The following is a 19,976-nucleotide window of genomic DNA, read 5'->3' as shown; positions in this document are numbered from 1 at the left end:
ATTACTCCCTACCTACGATATTTTTAAAAAATGTTACCTGTTTGTCGTTTTAACGTCTATACGTGTATCTAATGTATATCAATATCAGGCAACCGGATATAATACCAATCAGGGCATGATCAGAGGACCACATATGTTCCCTAATGTGGGCCGGATCAGAAATGCCGTTACATGCCACATCAGGGTCGGAAGAGCGGCATGATCTGGGCCAGATTATCAGTTAGGGGACAGCCTGATGCGGCTCGGATCCCCGCCGGAATAAATTTCTGCTTGGGTACTTCTCTATAGCAAGTAGTAAGATTATTAATAAATTTCGTCTAAGTAATTAATGAATTATTTTTATGCGAAAGACTTTTAATTATGGTAACTTACAACGATAGCTTATCGATGCTCTTTATTCTCCCTTTTCAGATAATCAAATTTCGTTCCATTGTACTGTAACATGTAAGGAGTCGAACTAGGATGTTTCCATGTAATTTCAGGTTCCAAAATACAAGAGATTAAACCTCAGAGTGTTCCTCGCGTTAGTATGAGTACCTCTGAGTCACGAAGTAAGAACGTATCTCAAAATAGGGTTTTAAAATAACAATCACGACAAATATCCGTTTATTTCGTCCCCAGAACTTCCACATCAAATTACCACTCTTTTCGTCCTTCGGTGTGTAAATTACAACATAGTCCTCCGATCTTCGGTGCTCCAAAAATGCGTAACAACTAAAAATGGCCTAGGGACCCGTAGATGGAAGACATAGTAATCAAACTTCCAGGCTCGGAAGCGAGCGGGAATCAAGGTCGTGTAGCGATGAAGATTTCTTAACGAAGCTATAGGTAAGGGCTGCCAACGGTCGCTACCCCCCACTGTCAGCAATCGCTTTACTACTGCCAAGTAGTCCGCGCACAAGAGAGGCAAACAACATCAATGAAAATCAACATACAAAGAATTCAAAGGATTCGAGTCTTATCGATAGTTATACAGCTAATCAATTTCCACTCCTGATTAATTACAATATTTATTTGTTATTAATCATTTCATACAATCCTTATATTTTGTTCTCATCAATAATCTCTCAGAGAATATTGAAAATAAACTAGAGAGCTAAACGGATGCAAGTAATTGTTCAAACAAATATTTCATGGCATCTTGGAAGCATGCATTATCGCTGTTATGTAACGCGTGCACAGCTATGCTGACTAAACTAAGAAATTTGATAAGGCCCTTTATCGGCCCCCCTAAATCGTATTTTTTGAAGTTTATTATCTAGATTTTTCTTATTTTTATAATATGAAACATCTAATAGCGCGTTGTGCAGGGCACAGAAAAGGAGACGTCGTCTTTTCAGGCGACGCTCATCTCTGTGTGCAATTCTGTACGCTCCCCTCTTTCAATCTGCGTGTCGCTCGCTTGCGCATCCCCCTTAAGCTCGCACGCCTGACTCGTCTATATTCCAACGTGGGTGAGACGACGCTTTTATGCCTAACTCGTCTAGGTATATTCCAACGTGGTGAGCCAGCACTTTTGAGATGACGCCACACTGTTTATTCGACTGTGTGCGCTCCCCTCCATTTCAATCTGCGTGTCGCTCGCTTGCGCATCCCCCTTAAGCTCGCACGCCTGACTCGTCTATATTCCAACGTGGGTGAGACGACGCTTTTATGCCTAACTCGTCTAGGTATATTCTAACGTGGTGAGCCAGCGCTTTTCAGATGACGCCACACTGTTTATTCGACTGTGTGCGCTCCCCTCCATTTCAATCTGCGTGTCGCTCGCTTGCGCATCCCCCTTAAGCTCGCACGCCTGACTCGTCTATATTCCAACGTGGGTGAGACGACGCTTTTATGCCTAACTCGTCTAGGTATATTCCAACGTGGTGAGCCAGCACTTTTGAGATGACGCCACACTGTTTATTCGACTGTGTGCGCTCCTCTCCATTTCAATCTGCGCGTCGCTCGCTTGCACATCCCCCCTAACCTCGCACGCCTGACTCGTCTATATTCCAACATGGTGAGACGACGCTGTCCAGATGACAAATTATTGTAACAAAATTCGGAAGTTTTTTGCTCTCATTCTTAATACCTAATATTCCACATTATATTCTTCCAGTGTTATATAATCTTGATGTTTCACATTTACCAAGTATCCTGCGACGGTTTATTTTTATAATGTAAAAGATATGTTTTTAAAAACATACTTTTTGTGTTACTTGATAGAACCTTTATGATAATAATCGCTAAACTTGGCTTGTTTTGCAAAATACTTCATTTTTGTAGTTTTTGCGATATTTATATAGTTACTTTGTATACAAAACGATTTTCACATATATGGTACACAATTACATAAAAATATACTACATTACGCTTATGGAAAAAAATAAATAAATTGATTTTTGGATAATATATGATAATGTACTGATTGACTGATATTGCTATATTTTCTTTCCAAAACTTCAACTTAGTCCCCGATCTTCTTTTAATAGTATTGTAATGAATTAGAAAATAGAATAATACGGAAAAACTGGGCAAGAAAAAGGGTTATTTGGCAAGAAGTAAAAGACAATGCCTTATCAGAATTTCCGCATTTAACCATCCATGAACTAAAACATTTAACGTTAAGGGTTTATCAGTTGAAACAAGCAAATTCGTATACTACTGAGCATGTTGATGATCAAAAACTATATAAGTTATTTTTTCACAGAGAATATTCTGATATCTGATATACAGTCTATGGATAGAATATAATCACACTGGAGTTACATCTTGGTATTGCCAGTGCAAGCTTGGAGCACGTGTTGTTGGATGTTGTGCTCACATAGCTTCGGTGTTGTGGTTCCTTAGCTATTATAGGCATACGAAGCGTCAACAAATAAAGTACTCCTCTCACTACGAAGATTGCATCGAAGATGCTGCAGTTGGATGATCAGATAAAGAAGAAGAGAACTCTACGTAATATAAAAATGTTTTGTGCACCTTGTATAATCTTGTTTTGCCAAAATAAAACCGATAATTATGATATTAATTAGTATATTTTGCCACTTTATCCTCATCACCTGTAAATCAAGCATTTACCTTAAACACAAAAGTAGAGCGAATATTGGCTAATGCTATGTATTGGGTCGGCATGAAAGTAATGAGACACTCTAGAAAACTCTACACATATCCTTTTTTAAATTAATTGTTTTTGACCATATTATATTGTATATACCCACAGAGCGGAAGTATCTAAAATGTTCTACAACATATTAGAATATGGTCAAAAACAATTAATTTAACAAAGGACATGTGTCCAGTTTTCTAGAGTGTATCATTACTTTCATGCCAACTCAATATATTTGTAAATCTTAAGTATAGTCCAATACACACAATATTAAAATAGAAGAAAATTCAGGGCGGCCGATAAAGGGTCTTATCGAAACCCCTCCTTTCTGTCTTTATTCAATTAAAAACAGAGATCGGAGATGATTTTGTTGATCGCAATGACGCTTTGGCACTGCTGCCCCACGGGTTATCTACTGTCATTTTCTCGGCTACTACAAGTACCGCAATGCCTTGCTTCGTCACACAAGATCTTCGAATACCGACGAAGTTACATCGATCGGAAAAGATCTGAGCCAGTCTTCTCACACTTCATTTTCGTTCGATGACAATCTTGCGGCACACATTTATTGGTTTTGTACCCGTCGACCTTTCTGCAACGTAATTACCCTTGGTAATTATTCAATTATAATTATTCATTTTTTATTGTACCCAACAGAGTAATCTATTGTCATTGTATGTCACCTCGGATAATTTCGTTAACGTGCGTTTCACTGTTTCTGTGTTTTTATTAACTATTAGTACCTTTACATTGCATTACTACGAGTAGAATATTACAGTTGCAGAACCTCCTTTTTATTTGTATACGTGTAGAAATTTATTTTTGTACTAAATTAATACACTAAATAAATGGACGACTCTTGCGAGGAGCCAAGAGATTTTTTAATATTCTTCAACGTACTTAATATAAATAATAATAAAATTGACCATCGTAAACGCTCGTACGACTATCAGATCATAAATCTTCCAAAAGAATCACAAAATATTATAAAATATGATGATAGCTAAAAATTTGGGTATGCAAAAAATTTGTTATATCAGTATGAAAATAAATTTAAATTTTTTATTAGTCGATAATATTTCCATTATAGATTAAGATAAGGCGCATCATTGTGACCTTGGAAAATCTATAATGTGTATTACACTTACGACTTGTGCTTTTGATGTTTGATGTAAATGATTTTCATTATTATTGTTATCCGTGTGAGATAATATAATTAATTTAGAACTTCTTTTTTATTTCCTTCAAAAGGTACGTAATGTCGCAATTGGTGTGCATTAACGATTATGAAAACTACGCGTTGAAGAATCTGCCACGGAATGCTTGTGACTATTATAAAAGTGGCGCCGGAGATGAGCAAACTTTAAACCTCAATAGAAATGCTTTCAAAGCGTAAGTAAATATTACAATTTCTCGATCAGCCGTTTTGTCGTAAATCATGAAGTTAATACACTTTCGAAAAAGTTGAAAGTATCAATAGGGTAGATATACCATTTTTGACCACACTTGTCAAAGCTTTTACTCATTTTTAGTACTATTGATCTATTAACTTTTTCAATTATCTACGGAACTAGTAGTTCAAATATATCTAAAGGCAATCTTAAACGAAACTTTTTAAAACTTATTTGTTCAAAAATTTATTTTTGCTGATTAGATCGATTGGCTATTAATGCTGCTCATCTAACAATATTCATATCGCTGGAAAAACGTAATTATAGGTATAAAGCAAAAGCTAGCTGCAATCTGAAGGGTTTCACCTATAGATATGAGGTGCCCACTAAATCGATGTTTGCTCCTTTAACGCCCTTTAAGTAGACAGAAGTCTACTGTAACGAATAGAGCACCACGTTTGGATCTATTTGATGGCCACATACGGAACTAGTCAACATTGGGTTCTATACATTAGTTGAAACATAGTGAAGTCAGTATCACGCTATCAAGCTATTGCACCGATAAATGATTCTCATTAAACTCAGTCAACAAGCGGACATCACACTTTATTAAATTGCAGAATAAAAGCCTAATTACACAGGTCTGACTTTAGGACTATACTTTACGAGGTGAGGTCTGTCAGACCTCGATCTTTGGAATTCGATTGGGAGACTATTACGAATAGAATAGCTCAAAAATAAAGTTTTATGTCGCACTTCTCTCAGTTTTACCGATTTTATCGATCAGGTATTAAGTAATAATTATTTAATAGGTGTTTTTAGTATTATTGTTTATTTTGATTACATTCTATATTCCCGGTGAGTGCAATACATTCGAATAAATTACACAGCTTCGTTACTTCGACAACGGTGCACATGTGCTTGTTTGCTTATAACAGTCTTGTTCATTAATATTTCTGCGGGCTAATGATTAGGTAGTAAAAGGACGAGCTTACACGCTCTCAGTTGGTCTACAATTTAGATACATATTTTATTTTGTTCTCGTAATCCCTGCTTAACCCCTTGCACTATTTTCACGAGTCTGACTCGTAATGAAAATTTTAGGCCAAACTTGAATATCACCATTCAGACTCGTTATCTAATTTCATATCAAACGTGAATATCACGATTCTGACTCGTAATCGACATTTCGGACCAATCATAAATATCACGAGTCGATTTCGTGGTCTTAATCTCGGGCCAAATATGAATGTCTCGAATGGGATGCTTTGTCCCAATGCAGGTCACGTACTACCTAGGAGACATTTTCGTGGTACAGTTTCGACATTCAGTCTCCGCCGCATCACTTGGGCACGGCTTCTTCCGAATTAAATCGTAATGCAATGGATTAATCAAGCCGCTTAAAATCAGTAGAAATCAATAGCTATCCGATTCAATTACAATTGGACAATGATACGGAACGAATAGGTTATCATGTGTAATATGATTTCATTGCTGAACCCCATAAACAATAAATTTGTTAAGGGACTTAATGAGAATTTTATTAATTATCAGTAGTACAGGTCTATAACACTTGAAAAGTAATTTCCGTTACACAAATTTGATTCCTTCCTACTAACAATTTTTAATTGGTTTTAATAAATTCTTAGCAAAATTTTGTTCAACAGTAAATTCTACTTTGTGGCGAATAATCATTTGTTATACTTTCACCAAGCTCGGGTGGTCCTTATATTTATCAGATAATTGCCATCATAACCTTACATTGAGATTCCTTATGGAGCAATTACTCCATTCAATGTGCGCAGATATCGCGTCAGACCAAGAGTCCTGAGGGATGTTTCGAATCGTGATCTTTGCACCACAGTTCTCGGCATGAAGATTTCTATGCCACTTGGAATTTCGCCAACCGCGATGCAAAGAATGGCCCATCCCGATGGCGAATGTGCGTCTGCAAAGGGTGAGTTCTTAAAGAAATTATTGTTTAAGCATAGTCTACAGAGCCATTCAGAAGTATTGCACCATCTAAAAGTGGTTTTACCATAGAATTCGAATAAACGGGCTAATTTCGCTTGGTCCAATATTTCTGGATAATCCTATATATCTACGTATCTCTTTGACTTTCTTAAAAATTTATTATAACCTCTTATACCGTTACATAGTTTGCTATAAAAATATGTAGTCTATTTACCCAAGTCGCATTATCACTTAATAGATCAACATGGATTGTTTACAGTGCAACTCCAAGTGTATGATTTCTTATCCTTTCTATGGTAGTCACTTTTTAACTACTTATAAGTCGCTTGCCTTTACGCTGTAATTCGTGAAAATAACAATATACTTGTAGGTATATAAAAAGTGACTAGCATAGAAATGATAGGGAATCACATACTCGGCTACAAACACTTGGGTTTGCACTGTAACGGCAAGATTGCACTTGAAAAAAAGTGATACTGTTTAGATCATGAAAATATTGCGTACATTTTTTAAAATCTTATATTTTATAAGTGTATATTATAATTTACACAGATGTACGCTGGCTGAATTCTTTTTTTTACTCTCACTTGTTCTTTACATTTTTATCTTTACAGATATCAATATTATATAATATGTATACTTATATAAACGTATAATTTATGGCTCCAAATATGGCAGAAACTTGTCAAAATCTACTTGTTCATAAAGCTCGTTGCTTATGTCAATTGTTTTCGTATACATGGTGATTCATGAATAGTTATGAATTCGGGTATGACTTAGCTTGTAGACTGACGAAACTCATTGACCGCATTGACAATAACTTTCTTTACAGTTTTGACTTGGTCTAGCTCGAACGTTATTGTCACTGTTCAATTACCTTAATTACTAACCTCAACTCGCATCGCCACCGAGATGATATTTGTAACAACCAACCCCCCTGTATTCCGGGTCTGAAATGAATTATATGGCATTTCAACCTCCTCCAACATTTCTATGCCGCTTCCAGCATCTCCCTTGCGAATTATGCCCACTGCCCACAAGTCAAACACAAAGTCCGGTAAAGCTTGGCCTTCTTTATTGGTGTCTCCTCGGTGCCGACGCACAAGTGAAGCCGCAACTTCCCATAAATCACTCTGGTATATATCTTTATTTTATACAGTGCGAATAGCCAAAACGCAAATATTATAATAAAAGAAGAACGTTTAACTTTGTGTTTAACATCTAACAATAAAATTTAATTTTTATCAATTCTTAAATACAAATGCGTTTCCTTACATGAATAAACTGTCTCATGTTAAATAGAAATTATTCTAACTAGTTTTAATATTCCCATGACATTTGTGACAATTAACAACATTAAGGCACAGCGGATGACGAATTTTCGTTTTTCCTCGTACGAATCCTTTGAAATATTATTACCAATGACTAGCCAATAGTAGCAACTTTCTTCACTCTAGCCAAACAAGTTCAACGTAGATTTTGACATTGATAGATATCGCAAACTAATTTTTAAAATTAAAATCATTCATCATCGTAGTGGCATTTTCGTTAATAAAAAAAAAACAAAAAAAAGAAAAAAAAATGAAAACGAATCACTTCCAAGTCACCATTGACAAAAAACCGATTAGATATAAATAATTGTATACAAAACTTGCAAATTAAGCTTCTAGAATTTGACTTTCTCCTTTACTCCATCAACAATTAAACATAGGAAAATAATATTAATGTAAAAATCTTATAATGAACATGAATAAATAGCAATTTATTTCTAAACAAAGGTTACGAGCCATAAAAAAGTATATCACTCATTTATAGCATGAGATATTTTTCTCTAAACCTTTTTATTGCTCAAACGAAGAAATATGTTGCCTTCGCATAATCACTGATAATCCTATATAATGATTTGTGTCGCATTCGACGGCAATACGATACATTTTTTTCTCCAAAATGTTTCTTATGCCGAATTGTATTCAACTGGATGCAATATTATGCAATTAGTACAATTAACAATAAAGAAAACTTATTACAAGTAGCACAATTTGTTTACAAATGGAAGGTAGCTTTCACAGATCGGTTGTACGAGACATCGATACAATGCTTAAAATTAGAAATAGAAAAGTAATCGTAGTTGAGCAAAACTGTAAAATCCTTTTACATTTTTGAAAATGCATTCTTGACCCTGCATCACTTGTATCGACGTGGCACTGTCTTTAAACTGGTTTTCTTATGAAAAATTTACTTTGAACTTTGAATCCTTGAGTAAAATAGTACTAATGAAATTATATTATTCTCGAACAAAAAGAGTGCGAATATTACTATAAAAAAAATTACGTGTCATGCAAGAAAAGTAGAAAATCAAGTATCAGAAATTACCAAAAAAATCGTCTATTTACTCCTTAATTGAACAAGAATCCTGCAATCATCTCAAGTATTTCATTGTTCTTCCTACGACCAACAAATGAAATAAATCTTCTTAGCGCACTTTTGGACCGACGTTCTCCCAGTCGTTAATAGCTTTCATGTTAACATTTTCAATACGCCACTTTTGTGTACTTGAAGCTGAGTCACAATAGTCGACAAAGACTCGTTTGGCTGCGGGGTCCAAATCTAAGCAACGCGATGCATATCCATGAGTGAGCCACTGTTTTGCGACATCGTATCTCCATAACTGATTACCCTGTTTCCCATGGCAGGGATATAGGGTTACTGGTGCTTTTGCTTCACCTTTGGAAACGTCCAAACAGTCAGTTCGTCCTTTGGGTCTTATATCCTTATGCCATGTCAGTCGAAATTCCTGCTCTCCATATATTTTCGGATTATCTTTGCGACACAAATCCACTGATATACTTTCGTCACGTTTTCGCCCCTTACTGTCGAGGCAGAGATCTGGTGCTGCGATGTTCCGTATTTCGCCAAAAGCGAAATCGTCCGGTTCGATCGGTGGATAAACTTCAACGAGATCAAAGGCTACGTTTTCCATAAACCATTTGAACGGTTTACAATGAAGATTTGCTCGGAGTGCCTTCTGTTTTGTCAGATCACCAGGATCCAAAGCCCTGAGATGCGGTCGTCTTCTGTAGATAAATTCTGCATACTCATCCATCCACACCTCAGCGACTCTCTTATAATTCTTTCCAAGGAAGTCACCACGGCCTGGATTATGAAATGGTGGAAATTTTCGGTAAATGTGTCCTACACGAGAACAAGGAGCATCTAACATTTGTCCACCACATTGCCATATCTTGAAAGAGAGTTCGTACTGCTCTCCACCCCAAATATCAAGACCAGGATCGTAGCCTCCTAATTCCCAAAAAAACTTAGCACTAATGGCAAACAAACCACCAGCCATTACAGGACTTGCGAACGGCTCAGAAGGATGCTTAAGATCTTCCGGAAGCAAAGGCAAACGTTTGTAATAAAGTTCCCAGTCAAAAGCTCCTCGAGCACCTTCATCTTGTGCTCTATACTCAAAAGTTTCATATGCAATGACGTCAATGAATGGACAAACGCATGTTCGATAATCTTTTGCAATTGGATCAAGTAAAGGGGGTAGCCAATTAACGTTCGTTTCGCTATGCGAATCCAAAAAAACCAATATACTTGCACGAGCTATTTCTGCTCCTGCTAATCTGCCTCGTATAAGTCCAGAACGATTTCGAAGCCGTACTATTTTAACTTTGGGTAAATTCTGTGCAACATATTCATCTAGTTTTGACTTTAACTCCTGCTTGGAGCTCGCGTCATCGACTAATATAATCTCTTTAAGTAAACTTGGTGGTGAGCGATTCACGATGCTCCAACAAGTGCGTAGCAATGTGCTTAAGTGTTCATTATGAAAAGATACAATTACTGATACAGGGTCAAGGTTTTTGTAGTATTTCTTTTTATGGCAATCTGAGTGTCGAATATCTGGTACTGATCGATTCACAGAAATCTCATCACTAAGTGCAGCATTGAAACCATTTACTTGGTATAGCTTCTCTTTGACATTTTTCATTGATGGTGATAAAAATGCTGGTTTTCCATGTTCGCCTGTTCCAGTTCGTTTTGATTCTTCAGCAATGTGTTCATAGTTGTGCCAGTCAATTTTGATATCCTTGAAGTAAAAGAATATGACATATTATCTTTGTACAAAGGAAAGCTTAATCTGTATATCCTATAGTGAAATTGAAATATTACTTTGCAATTATGTAATGTATCAAAGACATAATCGCACACAGACTATTTTACAATATAATACATTTAATATATTAGAAAATGCATGAGATATTAGGTTAAAACATAATAATCTAACAACTATTTGGAAGAAGCTTTTCGTTATATTTTTCTCAAAGTTCAAATACAATTTTTAACTAATATATAATTCATCGTTAACAATGTTGCACTAGACACACAAGCTTGTACTTATACCCACACTCCTAAAAACTTCCAACACTTCTCTAATGTTTAAAACAGTTGTTAGATTATTATGTTCTAAATTAATACAAGTATCACATCGAAATATATTGTCTGTTTAGAAAAATTATGGGTTTTGGTAGACCCGCTTAGAATGAGTTTCACAAAAAAGAATGCCTTATATCCTACGTTCTACTAATGACTAGACTCTATACATTATAAGTTTATTTACACGCTGTACTATAAATCAATTTAGTTCTACATTTCGTACTTGTCCTCACAATAGATACTTGTGGAATCAGCTAAACCGTTATGGATAAACATGCAAATATATACTTGAAAAGTTTTATTATACAAGTAACTAAAGTCAAAATTCATAACCTTACCTCTTGAATGATGTTTGAGTCATTTTCCAAAACAGGCGATCTAATTACAGCTGCTTGAACTAGATTTGAGTTAATTCGAGTGCCACGAATGTATCGAAAGATAATGACGGTCAATAAAACTGTACACACGGCCAGAAAGAAGAATTTTATTAGACTAACGATGTTCCGTCTCATTGTCACGGCTCGTTCATTTCGCAGCTTGTACACCTGGCAATGTTACGACTTATTGCCTCATTTCTGACATTTTTTCATTTATCACAACACGATAGATAAGATTTAACAACTTAACATTACAGCACACGGTCACGGAGTTTTCTTGTTCTCTTGACAAGTTGTATCTTGTCGCCATTTTCTGTTAAATTACATTTGACAGATAGAAAGAGGAATATAATTGGTCACATCTCATAGCTCCATCAAAAATATGATATCTTATTGGCTATTAACATCAAGTATATGTACCTTATTCAAAATGATAACTTATAAATGGATCATCAATGTATCACAAATTTTGTGTAATATAAGACAAATAAATGTCTACCTCTTTAATTTCTACTTCTATATGTATCCTATTTTATTGTGACAATTTTATTCATGTATAATTTTATCGTAATACTGACTCATTATTAAATTTCCACATGTAAACCCTTGGAGACGTTTTGATATTGCAAACATAGTTGCGTCTCACTCAGATGCACGTAGATAAATAAAGATACAACGATGCTCCCAGCACCGGTAGTGAATTTTGAGACGTATCTTTTATGCAATATTCATTTAAATGATTCGCATTCTTTGTAGCATGTTGAGTACTAATAAATGAAGATTTAATAATTTGAATTTCTGAATAGAAAAAATAACTATAAGATTTCAAATGCATAACATTGTCAGTTGTATCTTGCACTGACTCCACTCTACCGACGGATATTTACAAGCAATGTTTAACGTCGGGAGGATGGTCACAATGGCCTGTTTAGGATCTAACCTTTCGGAAATTCACCCGAATTCGGCCTGTTACTTGCATCCTATTTCGTTGATAGTCATCAGACTCGATTAAACAGAATGAATTGTTACCGATGGTTGATAGAAATTCAAATCCACAATTGGAAACTATTAAGAAAACTTATAAAACTGAACTTTTACGTACAATATGGTGCACTTGGCCACGAATAAGGAATTTACGTGATTGTTGAGCGAGGACAAGCGTTGGTTTAGGGATTGAAGGAGGATTGATAATAGAAAATTACACGGTAACTTTTATTAAAAACTAACGGGTAACAATGGATTCAACAAAAAATTTTAATTTAAAGGTAAAATAAGGTAACTTACATTTATTAAAATATATTACCAATATGATTTTCAAAAGTTGAATTCTCGAATTTGGAATCGGCAACAAAAGACTTAGAAGGATTTTAAGTATCAAATCTTGAATCTAGAATTTAGACTTAGACATTTTCTTGAATTGAATTCTTAGAGAGAGAGGATTACTGTGTCATCTGACTGATCTTTATGACTTCTAACCCGTAACTGATCTGGGATCGAACTGATCTCTAATAAATATGATTCACAACTCTTTGATGGCTTCGATTTGCGATTGACCTATGATCCATTATCAGACTCGGGCACTAGGCTGAATTTATTCTTCATATTTTTTTCTCTCCTATATGTTTTTGTATCCCCTTCCTGATACAATAGTTTTCACGTCACGCTTGGGGCGCATGATCGCTATTTGATTTATACGTGACATTAGTAAATATAATATCTTAAGGAAAGATTACCTGGCTTTCGCTTTCACAGAAGTGTGAGTGACAACTGTCGATATATACATGTATACATATACATGTATACATATACGATAGGGGGTGGGTTAGGAATAACTCTGCGTAAGATCATACTTAGGTATCGTTTGTATATTTGATCAAATAAATACAAATTTTGGATTTAATTATATACAGTTTTATACGATATACGTCTACATATGTCAGACCATAGATCTTTACACTCTCCAATTTTGTTCCCCCTTCAGTCTTCCATTCCCATCTTCTGTCCACATCATACAAAACTATGTTTAATAGTATTGGGCTAATGGATACTCGTATTTGACACCTCTCCTCGTTCCCCTTATTCTCTTTTTTCACAATTTCCTCAGCATCAGTGTTCTACCTACACTGTTAAATGCCGCTTTAAAATCGACAAAGTTATTTATAAAATTTAGGAACATGCTGTCGCCGACTCTCTCGTAGAATTAATTAAACATAATTTCGATAGTACATATATGTCTCTAGCAGTTTTAGATGACGTGGGCGCATTTTTTCTCTGATTTGCTTAACATCTCCAGTGCCAATAGTTAAAATACAATCGCAATTAGTTTAATCAAACTCACAAACCCACCATTTTGAAATATTACTATAATATAATATATTATAAATATATGTGTATATATTGTACCGATCCGCTCTTATAGCTTCTATCCTGTATCCTTTTTCCTTTCTAACCACCCATTCTCGATGATGGATACGTCAAGAGCCCCACATAAGAGTGCTAGCGCACTGTGGATGTGCATAATTGTATCTGAAAGAACTCCTCAAATTCTAGAACTCCCGAAATCTCCTATCGACCTTTCACAGCGACGCCGATAAAGGAAAGGGAAAATAGGACCTTTAAATCCCTAATATTACATAATTTCCTTGAAATTAATCACAGCGACAATCATGAGGAAATAATATTAGAGATTATTACCGTTAATATTCCAAGAATCCAAAAATCAGTTGTGTAACTGGAATCAAAACAAACAAGTACCCAAGCGCTATTAACCGTTACGCGTCAAACACAATAGAAACACCAGTACACCGGCACTTGAAAAAACCGCTAATCGTATTAGTCAATTGAAAATATAAAATCAAAATTCGACGTTAGCACCTCGAGATAACAAAAGTCATTATCCCCACTTAAAATAGCGTACCCCTCCCGAAGCATATAAGCAGCGGCTTCCTCGACAGGAGATCATTAATCGATCAGAACGAGAAGTGTACACCAAAAGACGACAAGGTGCAGGTGAAGCTTGAAAAGAATAATTTGCAAAAAGCAATTAACACGTTGAGTACCACACGAATTTATAAGGAAATCCCCATCAGGCCACGCGCGCTGCTTAGAAGTGTTAGTGTCAGTCACTGGTGGCTGACGTGCCCCTAGCAAAAATTTGTTCAGGCTGCCTGATGGCGTATCAGGTTCGGATCAGGTATCGGTATGGCATGCCTGATCAGAATAGTCGGATGAGGCTCAGATCCTGCCCTGATCATGCATCAGTACAATATTTGTAAATGTGATCAGCCTGAAATATAGATCCTGACCAGAATCAGGCCATGATCAGGCAATGTCAGAGCTAGTCCTATTACGGAATGCCTGACTTGGCCCGCATCAGGCAATTTCATGGCAAGCCCTATTATGGAAAATCTGACTTGGCCGTAGTCAGGCGTTATTCAGAGCTGCCGTATTAAGTGTGAAATCAGGCAACACTGAAATCGCCCTAATATGAAACTATATACATGTAATGCAACCACCGGCCACCAGAGGGACAGGGATACCCGCAAGCAAAAGTGGGTCAATGAGCCGATAAGCTCCAAACTCTATAAAATTCTGAATAGGAGACGGATGACAAAAGCTGATAAAAGGATGATGTATGATAAAAGCTTCTGACTGATCAGTGCCGGATCAAAAATGCCGTTACATGCCACATCAGGGTCGGAAGAGCGGCATGATCTGGGCCGGATTATCAGTTAAGGAAAGCCTGATACGGCCCGGTCCCCGCCGGAATAAATTTTTGCTAGGGTGGCACTCAACGTATTAAGGATCCTGTATTCTAGAGCAAACCAGTGAACGTTATTTTATACTGCAAACTGTGAGTGTGAGAGCTCGCCCTTGCCAATTTTTGGTCTCAGGAAGGATTGTGTCTCGTCTCTGTATCAGAAACTCTGCTATTCTTGTCGAACCCTCTGCAGCAAACTCATCGTGCTGGTGCTATCAGAAATCGACCAAACACCAAAACTAATCGTTAAAAAGCTCAACTGCCAACTTCATTGTGATTAGTAACTTTCTGAGCTCCCCATAGTCCTTACCAGGTCTAATGAATCATTGTGATACCCCTTAGTATCAGGAAGGGCATCCCAAAGACCTCTGCATAATTCTGCAGTGAAGTTAATGTAATAGAACTGACATGAGTGCAGATCTACCTCACTATAATCTATCTAAAAAGACTCAGCTTCCCACGTCATTCTGATTAGTAGCTGTCTGAGTTCAAAACCGTTCCAAAGATAATAAGTTCAGCAAAGGGGGATCGTTGTGATCATCTGTGGGTTCTGAACCATTATCATCCTTATCCTCAGCTGGCCTATCGTCACCGGACGCATTGTATAATTACATTACATATTGCAGTTCCAGCTATCTCTTTCCCTCTCCTATAAAGATAATTATACGGAAAAGATAGAGACATACACTCCTAGTCGTCTGCAGTACAATAATAAACACTGTAAACAATCATAAAAATTTGTGAGAGAGTGAGATAGCAATTAAGTGACTTTCTAGCATGTAACTTATAAAACAATATATCACAAACATTTTTATGTTAAAAAACTCAAATTTTGTTTCCTATAAAGACGCCTGCTCAGTGCACAAACCTCCAAAAAATTTTCGAGATTCCAACCCCTCAAAAGTCACGAAACGTGTCAATATTCACTTCAAACTTCTCATCATCGATTTCGAAATAGCTCGAATTCAGTCAGATACGATTCCTATTTTTCATGGATCCGCTCGGAATATATCTGATTCATTTGGTTAAAGATTTCGGAATAAAATGGATTCAGACACATAGAAAGTGTCCTATCCGAAATTTTGACAAGGGATTTTATATCACTCTCTCACATGCTCTTATAAATTGTGTAGTATTTCTTGTCAATCCGCAGGCGACAGTGAGTATATATCTCTATCCTTCTTCTATACTAGTTTCTAAAAGAGGGAAAAAAATAGCTGAGCTAGCAATACAGGTGTGTACAGCAAACGATGTTTCCGGTGACGAGGTAGATCTGTATTCCTGCCATTTCTATTAAAATAACTTCACATCAAGCTGATAGAGATATTTTTAGGTCTTCCTGATACTAAGAGATATCACAATGATTCCTTAGACCCGGAGCGGATTGTGAAGAGCTCAGACATCTACTAATGATGACGTTTGGAACTTAACTCTTAAGGTGTTCAAATTGATAAGTGGGTTGATTTCTGATAGCGCCGGCACGATGACTTATCTGCGTAAAATCTAGAAAGGCTAGCAGAGTTTCTGATATTTATATGAGACACTATGCTCCCTGAGACCAGCAGTTGCCAAGGATGACCTCCCACAGTTTGCAGTACAATACTGTTCACCGGTTTGCTCTGGAAATCGATCCTAATTGATTTTCAACAATTATAAGTTACAAGTTTCAACTGCTCCTTGCCAACTTTTGGTGTACACTTGTCCTAGAACAGATTTGGATCTAACGAATTTCTATCGAGGAAGCCGCTGCTTATATCCTCCGGAAGAATGCGTCATTTTTAGCGGGGATGACGATTTTTGCTATCCCGATCTGTCAAGGTCTGATTTCATTTGATATTTATTTTAATATTTTAATTTCGACTAATTGATTTAGCGATTATTTCAAGTACCGGTTTGGATTCCTGACATATCCATCATAGAGAAGGATGATGGTACGAAAAATGATGCAGTATAAGGATGGAACTTTCCAATCTATTTATAATACTAAAACCATTAAAACTATTTGCTTATAAGAAAAATAAAAACAAAAATGTTGAGAAAAATTCTAAATTAGTCTTATCTGACTCAAAGAATTATTACGACGAATAAAGAGACTTTACTGTAATATATTGTATAGGATGGTTCATGGGAAGTTACAGATTCAGGTATGGCTTAGCTTGAGCAATGATCAAGCCGCTTTACCAATATTCCTGAAAGCTTTGATTTTGTTTTGGCTTGATCCAACTGGAAGGACCAACTCAACCTGAACACACTGAATGATCAATGTCGCCTACGAATCAGCCTGTATATAAAAATTATTTAATTTTTAGCTGCTGGTGCTGCTGGAACAATCTTCATCCTTTCCACACTTTCAACGAGTAGCATCGAAGAAGTCGCTAAAGCTGCACCTAATACAATCAAGTGGTTCCAGTTGTACGTCTATAATGATCGAAACGTCACTCAGCAATTGATTCAACGAGCGGAGAAGGCAGGCTTTAAAGCTCTTGTTGTCACTGTCGATACTCCGGTTTTGGGCAACAGACATGAAGACGTTAGAAATAAATTTTCCCTTCCTAATCACTTGAGGTTAGTTAGTTATTACTTACTTGATTATCCCTATGTCCCTGTTAGCATATACATATAGTATACAAGATGACCCATTTTAATCTATAAGTTGATGATATCGGAAAGTACGTAGAATTGAAATAAATGAATCTATGTATATTGAACGAAGTCGAAAGGGAGGTTAGAATAACGCAAAAAGGATACGGGATAGGTGAAGGCCTCAGGGAGATTTCAAGGACAAGTTCGTTTTTTAAATGGGATTTATATTTTTCTTTTTTTTTATTAAACCGATAGAGCACAACGAATTGAATTCAACTATACCTATCACGCTATTTACTGATACAGTGGAGTCCGTTTATAACGACATTCAAGGGACAGAGAAATGACGTCGTACTCAACGGACGACGTACACGATAAGCAACATGAAAATATGTAGCGATGTATTTTTATTATAACCAAACTTAAGAGAGCAAGTAAGACGTAATATGCGGTCGATCGTTAAAAGCGGCGTCGTAATAACCTGACTCCACTGTATACTGATGCGTCACCCTGTATATATTAGAATTATTCAAGCTATTTACGATTTTCATTAACATTTTACTCGTGAAATACTCACTTTCTTTTAACATGTACTAATTTAATATCGGATTACAATATCAATTTAACATTTATGAAACATCTTTAAACTTCAAAAATGTTCGACCACAATAAAACTGTATTGCCTTGCGCATATTGGGTAGAGGAAACTTGTAAGACACGACCAAATCTCGCAAAACTATTACAAGAACTCTGCGTTATATTTTAACATTATATAAGATTCGCGTAAGACATGTAAATGTTATTGCAACGTTTCACAAGATTTTTATAGGATTCCTGCATGATATTGCAGACTGCACGTAGGAAATGTATAGGATTGCACAATATTCTACAAGATATATATTTAAATTTGAAGAAAGCATCCTATCCCATGATTGGTATGAACTTGAATCATGTGAAAATTTTTAGGTCGGACTACTCATTCGTTTTGGAGTTAATTCCGCTTTTTCAACGAATTTTTGTCACAATCTTCTTGTTTACGATTTTCTTTTACGTCTTACTCGCGACGACGTTGAATTGAGGGATTTTAAAATAGATATAAAATAACAAGGAGCAGTGAAATTTGCAGTTTATACATATATTACAGATTAGCCAATCTGGAGGGTGTTTTATCTAACCAAATTCAGAAAGCAGTAAAATCTTCAGCCCTAACCGAATATGTTGCGACTATGCTAGATGAAACTCTCAACTGGCAGGGCATCGCGTGGCTTAAGAGGTTAGATCAAATTGACAAAATAGTAAATAACGAAGGTCTTGTCCTTGTTGTACTCGAAATAAAACTAACAAATCTGGATTTTTTAGCATTACGAAACTCCCCATCATACTAAAAGGTATACTTACGGCTGAAGACGCTATTTTAGCTGTACAACACGGAGCTTCTGCAATTTTAGTCTCGAATCATGGTGGTCGTCAAGTGGATAGATGCCCTTCTACGGTAACTAAACGTTTTACGCTTCCAATGCTTATTTTTAATATTTATAATATTACAGGAGAAAAAATAATATAGATATTTGTAATTTCCAACTTATGTTTAATTCACTGTAGATCGAAGCTTTGCCTGAAATCGTGAAGGCTGTAGGTGATAAAGTGGAAATTTACTTGGACGGCGGTGTTAGGCAAGGTATTGATGTATTCATGGCCTTAGCCATTGGAGCTCGTATGGTAAATCATATTACATTACAAATTACATCAAAAATACGATTAATCTCATAAAACTTATTCAATGCTATTAGGATATATTTATTTGAACATAGGTATTTTTTGGGAGACCCGTACTGTGGGGCTTAACTCATGACGGGGAGAAAGGTGTCACAAAAGTTCTTCAGATAATGAGAGAAGAAATTAGTCTCGCATTTGCTTTAACTGGTAAACATTTTTTTCTTTAATACTTGAACATTGTCCTTCAAGATACGCAATTTCATTTTGCAATTTGTTTCAGGGTGCAAGTCTTTAAGAGATATCACAAGAGATATGATAATTCATGAATCATATTATCATCGACTCTAACGAATCTACAGTAGGCTTGGTATTATCGTTGTTATTACAAAATTTCCCGAATTTCTCATGGAAATACTTTAATTTTCTCCTTTTTTTTCAATAAATAGGAACATTTTGCGAAAAAAATGGAATTTTTCCGAATGTTCTTGAATCGCATTATTCATAATTTTTTTCCCCAATTTTCCTGGCGAAATAGTGTTTTTCAGCAGTAAATTCGTTAGTCCGTTATAAGTCACGTAATAAAATGTTATGAGTCGCGAATGAATCTGAAATGTATATGTTACCGTGAAAGACCGAAATTG

At 36.0% G+C, this 19,976-nt stretch overlaps 2 protein-coding genes across 4 annotated transcripts; one reads left to right on the top strand and one right to left on the bottom strand.

Annotated features, from left to right (window-relative positions):
- The first annotated feature begins 3,536 nt into the window (after nt 1-3,536).
- Nucleotides 3,537-19,830, top strand: LOC107271084 (peroxisomal (S)-2-hydroxy-acid oxidase). Of its 3 annotated transcripts, XM_015746683.2 has the most exons (9): nt 3,537-3,703; nt 4,343-4,483; nt 6,288-6,439; nt 17,346-17,601; nt 18,764-18,892; nt 18,979-19,111; nt 19,222-19,338; nt 19,431-19,542; nt 19,616-19,830. In XM_015746683.2, exons 2-9 carry the CDS (start codon nt 4,350-4,352, stop codon nt 19,681-19,683), a joined length of 1,101 nt encoding a protein of 366 aa, XP_015602169.1. In that variant the 5' UTR covers nt 3,537-3,703; nt 4,343-4,349; the 3' UTR covers nt 19,684-19,830. The 3 variants fall into 3 exon arrangements, with proteins under 3 accessions (XP_015602169.1, XP_015602171.1, XP_024944080.1); XM_015746685.2 differs by lacking the exon at nt 19,616-19,830 and having other exon boundaries at nt 19,410-19,543; XM_025088312.1 differs by lacking the exons at nt 3,537-3,703; nt 6,288-6,439 and having other exon boundaries at nt 4,348-4,483.
- Nucleotides 6,591-11,696, bottom strand: LOC107271083 (N-acetylgalactosaminyltransferase 6). The gene is made up of 2 exons (XM_015746682.2): nt 11,238-11,696; nt 6,591-10,552 (listed from the first exon to the last, which is right to left on the bottom strand). The coding sequence occupies exons 1-2, from the start codon at nt 11,409-11,411 to the stop codon at nt 8,930-8,932; spliced, it is 1,797 nt and encodes a 598-aa protein (XP_015602168.1). The 5' UTR covers nt 11,412-11,696; the 3' UTR covers nt 6,591-8,929.
- Nucleotides 19,831-19,976: the final 146 nt, after the last annotated feature.

Source organism: Cephus cinctus, unplaced genomic scaffold (assembly GCF_000341935.2).
Source record: "Cephus cinctus unplaced genomic scaffold, Ccin1 Ccin1_scaffold0885, whole genome shotgun sequence".
Lineage (NCBI taxonomy): Eukaryota > Metazoa > Arthropoda > Insecta > Hymenoptera > Cephidae > Cephus > Cephus cinctus.
Note: the sequence above shows the minus strand (reverse complement) of the source record. Positions and strands in the feature narration are given on the sequence as shown.

What these genes read in the sequence shown, in the direction of transcription:
- LOC107271083 (XM_015746682.2), bottom strand. Translation starts at nt 11,411, where the DNA reads ATGAGACGGAACATCGTTAGTCTAATAAAATTCTTCTTTCTGGCCGTG. An exon ending in ACTCAAACATCATTCAAGAG is followed by an intron (nt 10,553 to 11,237) that starts GTAAGGTTATGA and finishes TTTTACTTCAAG; the next exon opens with GATATCAAAATTGACTGGCA.
- LOC107271084 (XM_015746683.2), top strand. Translation starts at nt 4,350, where the DNA reads ATGTCGCAATTGGTGTGCATTAACGATTATGAAAACTACGCGTTGAAG. An exon ending in AATAGAAATGCTTTCAAAGC is followed by an intron (nt 4,484 to 6,287) that starts GTAAGTAAATAT and finishes CAATGTGCGCAG; the next exon opens with ATATCGCGTCAGACCAAGAG. An exon ending in TCCCTTCCTAATCACTTGAG is followed by an intron (nt 17,602 to 18,763) that starts GTTAGTTAGTTA and finishes CATATATTACAG; the next exon opens with ATTAGCCAATCTGGAGGGTG.